The sequence below is a fragment of the Lacerta agilis genome, chromosome 13 (assembly GCF_009819535.1).
Source record: "Lacerta agilis isolate rLacAgi1 chromosome 13, rLacAgi1.pri, whole genome shotgun sequence".
Lineage (NCBI taxonomy): Eukaryota > Metazoa > Chordata > Lepidosauria > Squamata > Lacertidae > Lacerta > Lacerta agilis.
In genome coordinates this window covers 1605119-1615977 of record NC_046324.1, presented here as the reverse complement: position 1 = coordinate 1615977, position 10859 = coordinate 1605119, and the positions used below count along the sequence as shown (strand labels likewise).

The window sequence follows — 10859 nt, the reverse complement described above, 5'->3', positions numbered from 1 at the left end:
GTAGGGTCTCAGCCTGCGTACCAGATGGATCTGGTAGACAGCTGCCCTGGACACAGAATTAACCTGTGCCTCCATGGACAGCTGTGAGTCCAAAATGACTCCCAGGCTGCGCATCTGGTCCTTCAGGGGCAAAGTTACCCCATTCAGGACCAGGGAGTCCTCCACACCTGCCCGCCTCCTGTCCCCCAAGAACAGTACTTCTGTCTTGTCAGGATTCAACCTCAATCTGTTAACCGCCATCCATCTTCCAACAGCCTCCAGGCACTCACAGGACCTTCACCACCTTCACTGGTTCTGATTTGAAAGAGAGGTAGAGCTGGGTATCATTCGCATGCTGATGACCACCCAGCCCAAACCCCCTGATGATCTCTCCCAGCAGCTTCATGTAGATGATAAAAATTGCCTCCCCAAGTGGCTCATGCTTTTTTAAAAAAGTGTCCTGCTTGAATCAAGTCTGACGTTCAAACTGAAAGGACAATACGCACAAGGAGAGAGGAAAGGTAGAGGGGGTGGGGGTATCAGTTCCACAAGGCCAGAACAAAGTGGGGAGCTATAAGGGGATATTTATGTCCAGTTCTGGCCAGGCCAATCCCCCTTGATGCTGCCCTTGCTTGAAAAGGCAATTAAGTGGTGACTTGTTTCTTTCACCAATGGATGTGGGGCCAGAGTGCTCAAGTGCCTGTTGCCCTAGTTCCCCATGCTTCTACAGTCCTAGCACAACTGACACTTGGAGCCAAGTACTCTTCTTGGCTTGAGCTGGTCTCTCCCTCCCCTTGTTGATGTTCTCGGCAGACAAAGGGAGCAGCCTGTGTAGGTGACCCTACAATCCCTGTTGCCTTCCATCTCCTCCTTGGTGGGCTTCCTGCCATCCCACTGTGTCTCACAGGGTCCCTGCAGGACAAAAAGGTTAGTGGGTGAGTGAGAGTGGTGGTGTGGGAGGACGCACTCCTCAGGAAGGCCCAGGCACCATCATTGTATTTATAGGTGCAAGGCAAAAGCTTTCCTCTCCAACAAGGCCTTTGTCCTTTGCTTCTCCTGCCTTTGAGAAGTAGACAGGAGGTTTTTAATGTATTTCTCCACTGCTCCTTTGAGGACAGGAGGGCTATAAATGTAAGGAAATGATAACTGTGTGCATGGATTGTCTCTTCTGGGTGTGTAGAGCATCTCTCAATCTCAGAGCCATGGGTTGGAGTCCCCGTTGGGCAAAAAGATTCCTGCATTGCATGGGGTTGGACTAGATGACCCTAGGGGTCCCTTCCAACTCTACAATCCTAGGATTCTATCCTTCTCGTCTCGCCCTCTGGCGTCTGCTGTTAAGACAGGCCATTCTACTCCCGGCCTCGCGGTGGCAGCAGAGAGCGCTGCCCGGCCAACCCCGCGGGCTCTTGGGGTTCGCGCATGCGTAGAGCGCAGCGGAGGCGGGACGTTCCGGCTCTTCCATTGCCGGCGGATGAGGCCAAGATGGCGGCGGTGGCGGCGCTGCGGGCGCTGGAGAGGCTGTGCCGCGTCGCCCTCTTCCTCTCGCAGCTCTACGTCCTCTCCGGGCGGGGTGAGTGCGAGGACGCGGGAGCAGGCCGAGTCATTGATGAGCACCCACTAATTAACATCCAAGAGGCGCTGGGGCTCAGGGGTTGCACCCCCCCCCGCTGCCCTCGGCCATTTGGGGCGGGGCCGTTGCACTCTGCACGCGCTCAGGGGCCCCCTAGGTTCTCCCGGGGGGGGGCGGAGGGCGTCCGGGCCTGGCACGGGAAGGGCTTCGGGCTCCGTTCCGCTCCCCCCCCCCGCAAGCCTGCCAGGGCCGCTCTCCTTGCCCGCGGTGCCGGGGCCTCTGCCGTGGAGCGGTGTTCCCGGGGTCCTTAGTGGTCCTTGGCTCCCTTGCAGGCACGGAGGCCTGGCCTTGGCGTCCCAGCTCCCGCCCCCCCCCCCCCGGTCTGATGGTCGTTGTGCTGCATTGACATTTGCCCAGAAGCAAGAGAGAGGGAACCTGTCCTTTGACTGCAGCTCCCGCCATCCTTGGATCGCTTCCCCTGCTGGCTAGAATAGCCTCTTTCAGACTCGTACATGGTGCTGGGTCATTCTCTCAAAATCTTAGGAAAACAGGACTCTGCCCCAACAGGCTTACACTATAGAAATTGGCATTGAGGTGATGGGAGTGGGGTGGAGAAACAACCAAGAAAGGAGAGCGAAATGGAGTAGGGGGGTGGAATGTTTTTATTTTGTTAATATGTACCTGGGTTTCGTTACTTCAGGATATGGTGACAGGCACAGCCTTTCTTGTGTTTAAGTATTACCTGGTAGCCATAGGTGACCAGGAATAGCATGCAAGGAGTGAGGGGGCTAACGGAGAAGGGATTTCCCCAGTAGGCCAGTAAACATTTTTGCATTTTTGTGGTCTTATTTACACAGCTAGATTAAAGGGTGTATCTCTGAATACCAGTTGCTGGGAACTGCGGTTGGGGAGAATGCTGTGCTCAGATCCTGTTTCCAGGCTTCCCATAGGCATCTGGTTCACCACTCCAAGAACACGATGCTGGACTAGATGGGCTCTTCTTATGTTATTCCCAATCTGATTATGAGGACTTGCAAAGCTATTATATTCAAGTCAGTCTTTGGGGCTTCTCACTGCTATCCTTTGCTGGGATTGGCAGTGTTGCTTTAGGATCTCAGCTAGAGAAAGGTCTTATCCAGTCTTGCTACTGTAGGACTTTTTAAAGCAAGAAATGTCCAACAGAGACAAACATCTCAGTTGTTGCACTGTGCATCATTAAGAGGCCTTGAAAGATCTGAGAGGTGCAAATACCAGGCAGTTTTTCTTCTCTCTCTTTTCCGCAACCCAGCACCTTAATTCAAAGTAGTGATGCTGCTGTGTAATTTAACTTACCGGCTCATCGGTCTGAACTACCCACACTTTTAAAATTCAAATTGAAATAAGTGTGGAAAGATAACAGTACTACTCCTTGGACTGGAGGTCCTGGTTAGGATGAGGAAGATGAGAAATACATTCTGAGGGACAGCACTGTTACAGAGTAATAGTTCCCTGGGCAGAGAAAGTCAGAGAAAGCATTGACAACTAGCCTCTAGAGGAGGAGTGTACTGAGCAATTCAAGCCACTTTATCTTAGCAGCAGCACTTTATTTTGAAGACACAAGGGATTTGAACCAAAGCATGATGCTCTGGACCACACTGTTGCTTCCAAGTCATAATTAAACGTGCTTTGAATCCTGTTAGTATTTTGTGTTTCTTTCCCCCCACCCCATCCCCAGGTTCACTGAGCTTAGAACACTCTCATCCACAAGCTCAGCTGGCAAAGGTTGCAGTAGTACCTACAAGCACACACATTCCAGTGTCTAAAGTATCAGGTATGTATTTTTTTCCATTCCGTCTTGTACTTCTTAGAATGAAAATGTATGTCTTTGTAAACCTTATTCTGCACAGATCTTTAGAGGTTTGTGAGAAATATGTGCCTACAGAACAGCTTATTTCAGAAGGACTCTCTGTCCCACTTCCTCCATGTAAAAAAAAACCCTGACTTCTAGAAACAAATTCTCAAATGTAAGAAATCACTCTGTCAGCACAAGAAATACAGGACAAATTAGAGGACACCCAAATGCCCTGGTTAACACAACACCAATAACATGCCCTCTTAAACAACCCAGCAGTAAAATCAGCAGCAACTAGACCCCTGACAACCTCAAAAACCTCATCCTAATGACAAAGGGACACGGCAGAGGGATGGTACCTGCAATATACAAAATACTACTCAAGAATCCCACGCTCCCTAGACAAAATCAAAAAACAATAGGACATAGGATATGAAATCAACCCCACCCAATGGACCAGAATGTGGTCTAAACCCCCCTTTAAATCCATATCAATGAAAAGAAGAGAACTCACCCTAAAACTAACCTACAGGTGTACCTAACGCCAAGAAAATAAGCACTAATACGCCCAGGAACCTCACCAAAATGCTGCAGAGGGTGCACCTCCACAGGCACATACCTCCACATATGATGGGAGTGCCCCAAAATCCAACCATACGAACAACAACCATACGAGAAATGTGTAAAATAACCAAGCAAGTGCTAGAAACCACCCCAGAATTGGTCTTACTAAACTTCTTCCAAGAAAATAATGCCCATCTACAACACAAAGAACTCATAAACCATCTACTCTCAGCAGCCAGAAATATAACCAGACACTGGAAAGACCTGTCAGGAGTAAGCATGGATCAGTGGTACCAAGTAGTATGGGAAACAGCCCTGCTAGAAAAACTAACCAGCAACCTGAAACTGACACACAAACAGAAGAAGACACCTTCACCCCGGTATGGTTCCCCTTCATCACACACACAGCCCAACAAGACAATGACAAATCTACCGACAGCATACAAATCAATATGGCTGACCTGATCAAAAACACCCCCAGCCCACTCACACAGGAAACCAAAGATCACACCCTACGCCAACCCCGACCTCTCTCACCGCCAAAGAAGCACAAGCGAACAACAGAGAACCTACGCAAACAATGCTGACACCAAACCCTACATATATTAAGTAAAACATAAACATTGTCACCCCACCCCCCCCACCCCTCTTTCCCCCTTCTCTCCCTAATGTCTCAACAACCCAAACTGATTTGTAAAAATGTTACATGGAAAATACAAGAAGACATTGCACACACTTTTGTAAATCAAGAAAATCTTTAATAAAAAAGGGAAAAAGTAAGAGATGGCGAAATTAGGGCTTTACATTTGCTAATGAGAGAAGACACACCGTTCTGTTATATCTTGATCCTTAAATCTTAAGATCATAGTATTTTGCAACTCAGAGTCTCTCTTGTGAACACTGCCCAAGCTGCCACCAACAATCTGTTCCACATGGGCATGTTCCACTTGTGCATACTATATAATGTAACCCTTAATGGGAGGGAAATGGACTGTTTGGTCCCCTGTACAGGAAACAAAAACATAAGAAGAGCCCTGCTGGATCTGATCAAGGGTTCATCTAGTCCAGCATCCTGTTTCCCGCAGTGACCAACCAGATGCCTCTGGGACAAGTAGGGCAGGAGGGCAGTAACCACTCCTGTTGTTGTTTCCCAAAAGCACTTATTCGGAGGCCTTTCAAACTAGAAGCAAAAGCTTTTTCTGCGGATAAAGCCCATTGAGTGACTCAGGAACAAAAATAATTTTCTTGAACATAAAAATGAAGGAGGTCTTCCATTTGGAAACAAAACAGTTGTACCCTGCAGATAAAGAAGTTGTTGCTTATCTCCTACTAAGAGCCAAAGAACACTAATGAAACTAAAGGCGTTCCTGCCAATTGAGCAGAGGAACCAGCATGAATTATTGTGAGCAGGTCTGAATAAATACTCATGCATGTGATTACAAATACTATTACCATGTGGCATTGATAAATGCCAGAGTACTTTTTTTCACTTTCCCTTGTGCGAGACCATCCCTCTCCATGGATGCAGCTCCTATTTGTGTAGCAGCTATGGTACTTAAATATGCTTTGTGTTTCAAAATGATAATCCAGTAATATTTCTCAATGCTTACCTGACTTTTTGTTTGTTTGAGTATTAATATAGCCAATTCTATATAGCCTATGAGTCAGTAATTTGCCTTTTCATTTGAATGTGACCCATAACTTTCCCCATAGAAATGTATCTGAATTGTGAAAAATGCTGGGTTATGCAAAAGGTTCCCAGTTCTGTGCCCATCTTTTTCATGCAGGGCTGGGAAAGACACCTGTCACTGTAGACCCTCCATATTTTGCTGGAGTACAGCTCTCAGCATCCTTGACCATTAGGCTTGCTGGTTGGGACTAATCAGGATTGGATTCCAACAATATCTAGAAGGCCACAGGGAATTCCAGTGTAGACAGTACTGAGCTAGATGGTCTAAAGTTCTGGCTCAGTTTAAGACAGTCATATCTTCCTAATCCTAAAAATAACTTACATATAAGGGAGACCCATTCAATTCTTTGGGCCTTATGGTGGATCTTACTCCTGGGTAAACATGCATAGGCTACACATTACTAAAACAGGTGAAATGTAAATTGAGCAGGTTAGGAAAATGTAGTTGCTTAGGCATTCATGTTCAGCACCTTGCAATTTCAGATATTTTGTTCCCTAGCCTTTTGTGTGGGAATACTGAAACTTTTGTTCTCACCAGATTTTAATTCTTCAGAAGCCACAGCGACCCCATCGTATATGACCCAATGCCCTAGTAATGGACTGTGCAGCCGACTGCCTCCAGGATGTATGGACTGTGAAACAAATTGCTCCTGCATCTATGGCAAAACTGCCATTTTTGAATGTAAAGCCAGATCCCAGGTCCACTGTGTTGTAAGTAGAATGCTTGTTCATTTGTAATATGAAAATGAATCTTGTGGAAATACTACACCTTGCTTGCTTGAAGGAGAATACAGTGGTACCCCGGGTTATGTACTTAATTCGTTCCGGGTTACAGTACGTAACCCGAAAAGGATGTAACCCGAACAATTCGTTCTGCACATGTGCAAACCTGAAAAACCCGCGGAAAACGCTCTGCACATGCGCAAATCGCACACGCACCGGGTTGCACTTCCGGGTTAACGGAGTTCGTAACCCGAAAAGTACGCAACCCGAAGCCCGAGGTACCACTGCAATTACTATGTAAAATATGTAATTGAATAGATACCATATTCAGGAGATGCTGGATATAGATGAAAGGATATTCTGTTGGGCCAAGACATTTGCTTTCTATCTGATAGGGAGAAGATTCAATTCTATACTTTAATTACAGAGTCCTCAGCTTGTGGTTAGCAGTAGGGGTTGGCTGCTATGACCCCTTATAACATTTCATATGTGCGTTTATAGATTATTTTTTTCAAAAGACACATCCTGTTTTACATACTCTATATTATACATCACATTTCATTTATGAATCATTTCTAGTGAATCTTCCCAAAGCGATAAACCGTAAAAACACCAACAATCAAATCAAATCAATACAGTTTCTGATCCAGTGCTGATAAAAACTGGAATAAAAAGTCTACTTCAAAGTTTTGTTGAAAGCAGAAGAAGTTGTTAACAAGTGCTGAAAAGTTGTATAGATGGTCTTGGGTTAGGAGGTCCTCGATGCATGACTACGAATGGTCCAGCTGCCCCAGTCTAGAAATGGCCAAAGCTGTTAGAAGGCACTCCTAGCCACTAAGGTCACCTGGAACCTTAGTGACAGATGGATCCAGGAGACCCCCAGACAACAATCCCACTCCTTCGGGGGAGTACATTCCCCACCCAAAGCAGGCAATTGACCTATTATACAGACTCAATAAGTGTTCACAAATTGTGCATTGGTCTTGTCAGGATTCAGACTCAGTCTCTTGGCTGCTATCCAGCCCACCACTGCACCCAGGCACTGACCCAGGGCTTGCACAGCCTCTGCTGATTCAGATGTTACGGGGAAAGAGAGCTGGGTTTATCAGTGTACTGATGACACCTTGCTCCATATCTCCTAATGGCTTCATATAGATGTTAAATAGCATTGGGGACTACATAGTGCACTGTGGCACCTCACAGCTCAAGTGCCTGGGGGCTGAGAAACACTGATAAAATTCTGTCTGCTGGAACTGTTCCTGAAGAGAAGACCAGAGCAATGCCCCTGATACTCCTTTCTTTCAGACAGTATAGACAGATGCCATGCTCCCTTGTATCAGAAGCAGGTGAGAGATCAAGCAGAAGCAGCCAGGTCCTTCCCTCAATAAAGGTCATCCATTAGGGCACCCAGGGTAGAGTCAGTCACTAACCCAGATTGGAATGAGTCTAGACAATCAGTTTCCTCAAATAATGCATGCAGCTACTCCAGTTGAGGGTGAACCTTCATGCACCTGTTGAAGTCTAATCCAGGAAATTTTATGCTTCAGTATATTCCCACAGGACTTTTCTTTTTTGGCACATAACAGCTCATGTGTTTGACTTTGTGCTTGCTTAATTTAGTAAAAGTATCTAGAACCTAGGTGCTCTCAGCTTCCAAAAAATCAAGTGTATTTGGTGATTCTGTCACACTCCAGTAAGTGCTCTCTGGTTAACCTGTGTATTATTTCCAGAAGGGTGAGTTAAGATTTCTGATTCTTATGCAGGATGAGAAAAACAATCGTCCAGAAACTTTCACAATCAACATGACTTGCCAGCTTTGCTGGCAGCTCCCTCCATCAGATTATGTCTGTTCCAATCCTACAAACTGCAAAACGGTCTCTTGTCCACGAGAACGATATAGTGCCAATTGCACGGTGCGGGATCATATTCATTGTCTGGGTAAGCAGTGCCTTAGTGTGGGTTTGACGTGGTGGGGAGAGGAAAGGTGTCTTTCTGAACAATATTATTCACTATTTCCAGAGCAGCTTATTCAGACCAAGTTATTGTTACTGGCAGTGGCAATATACAAGTCAGAAAAAGTTTGGGATCTTAGGTTATGACTAAGCTGTGTGGTATCCAGCTTATTAAATGAAGTAATATACATTGGTCTAGGCATAGTTATAACCTTCCCTGCCCATGCCTATCACTTTGGAGCAAGAGGGTATTGTAATGCAAACCACCAATCCCATTTTTCCCGGTAAAGGTTTTCTCTCTCACACCCCAGGGGGTTCCTATTGGCTTACATCTATAGTAATATGATATCATGATGGTCATTTGGTGTTAGACAGTGTAGTAACTGTCTACCTTCCTGAAAGTTTCTGGTTATTAGATGATTGCTGGACCTTACTGCAATAAATAATCACAATCAACTTGTGCAGACACTAGGCAGAGAGGAAAGCCTTGCAGGTTATCAGTTATGTGTGTTGGCATCTAATTTAGTGGTAAGTAGCTGTTGAAAATGATGGGTGAGCCACCTCGACATGAAAAGGATTCTGATCCAGGATCTTGTCCTTATGACCAAAATTGATCAGTTATGAAAGTACCTCTTTGACCACACTTGAAATTCAACAAGAGATGACATCTCTAAAAGGATCCTGAGTAAGATGGTCTTCCTGAAGAATTCCATAAAACTCCTAACAGATGTTTGGTGGCAAAAATACCAGACTTGGGAGAAATGCAAAAAATAATACTAATGAATAAAAAGGGGAAAGATGCAACACTGATAACAGATCAGCCTATATCACTCTTAAATCAGGGCTGTAAAGTATTTGTCAGTGTTTTTGCAATCAATTAAGATCATTCAAAGCGCACAATGCCAACCTAACAGGATTCATTACGCAGCACTATTCCTATTTGTGGTCTTGGCTTTATTATTTTAATGTCTTTTTATTTTAAGGTAACCGTACTTTTCCCAAGATGCTTATTGTAACTGGACAGGAGGCTATAAATGGTCAACTGCCTTGGCTTTAAGGTAGGAATAGGATTGCCTGCTTTCTAAATTTCTAAATAAAATACCGTACTTTCTTTTGGACTTGATGTTTGGTTAAGCTGGTCAAGGGAGTCTGGTTTTTTTATTTTGTCTTCAGGCAGTTCTGAAGCATGCTGCCTGTCCTGAGTCTTGGAAGTAGAATGGGATACTACCAGTATTTTGTGTTAAGCTGTAAAAATAAGTGCAAAGTTTTCATTTTTTTAAAAATCACTAGTAGGTTAATTTAAAGTAGATGATTTTGTAAGTCATTGTTAATCAACTTCATTATACTATTTGTCAGGTACAAATAATTTAAATGCTTTGCTGTAATGGATGTCTGGATTTGGACATCTTCTAAGACATAATTGTGTTGTATCTGCAGCATCACACTCGGCGGTTTTGGAGCTGATCGTTTCTATTTGGGCCAGTGGCGAGAAGGTCTGGGCAAACTCTTCAGTTTTGGAGGCTGGGAATCTGGACTCTCATAGATGTACTGCTCATAGGTGTTGGTTATGTGGGCCCTGCCGACGGCTCACTTTACATCTAACCATCAATGCAAGAAACGTCAGAGATGGATTGCACTTGGAAACACACAAACTGGACTTAAAAAAATACACCTAGGAGCACTTGTTCCATATTTCACATTATTTATGTACAGCATCTGTACTTAGACTGCCTTTAACTTAAGGTGAAATTAATGAATGGATCATTGGGTGATGGGTTTTTTCTGGAGTTTCCTTTTGGCTTTTTAAATGCACTTAATTTTTTTTCTATGAAAAAAGGTGTTTTAAGTTGTGCAGTTCTGTTTCTTAGACAGATGTAGACTAATTCACTACATGTGTAGCAAGTTCCCTTTTTATCATCAATTTTTATTAAATGTTTTCAACATAAAATACAATAAAAGCCAAACTAATCTAGAGGAGAGAAATAAGAAAAAGGAAGAAAATAAAGAAGAGGAGAAGAGAGAAAGTATCTTTCTGCTACCCCCTGAGAAATCCACGAGTAAATCCAATTTTACATTTTCATTTCCGAGAACGGTACATGCAGTGTATGTGTTAATTTAACTTGATACTTTGGCTCCTGCAGGACTGAATGTTGCATTATTATTGCTAGTTAACCTTAGAAGTTGAGTCTTCTAATATAATGACTGTAATAAAATTTTCTTTCACCACACATATTTCCTTTAATGCTTTTCCTTTTCCTAGATGGCCTCACTTCCCTGTACGGGACCTTTTTGACCATTGAACCAATTGGTCTCATCTGCTCAATCCGCCATTTGTATAGTGGAGGGGCATACACCTGGACTTAATCTGTACAGTGAAGCCTTTTATTTATGGCCCACGTGACGCCTGCCCCAATTGATTTGCCACAGCAATGCTGATCAAAGGTATAGTTCTATACTTGGGAGGCAAGTATAGAAAAGCAGACTTGGCTAGAGCCATTAATTTAACACAGAGACTGCTCTGGCCACTTCCGCTTCTTTGTCCTCAGATAT

At 44.4% G+C, this 10859-nt stretch overlaps 1 protein-coding gene across 1 annotated transcript; it reads left to right on the top strand.

The window, feature by feature from the left end:
- The first annotated feature begins 1427 nt into the window (after positions 1-1427).
- Positions 1428-10537, top strand: TM2D3 (TM2 domain containing 3). The gene is given in 8 exon segments (XM_033166751.1): positions 1428-1549; positions 3264-3359; positions 6173-6345; positions 8121-8295; positions 9293-9313; positions 9316-9367; positions 9747-9829; positions 9832-10537. Coding segments are annotated over 8 exon segments (768 nt in total). The 5' UTR covers positions 1428-1461; the 3' UTR covers positions 9912-10537.
- The last annotated feature ends 322 nt before the right edge of the window (positions 10538-10859 follow it).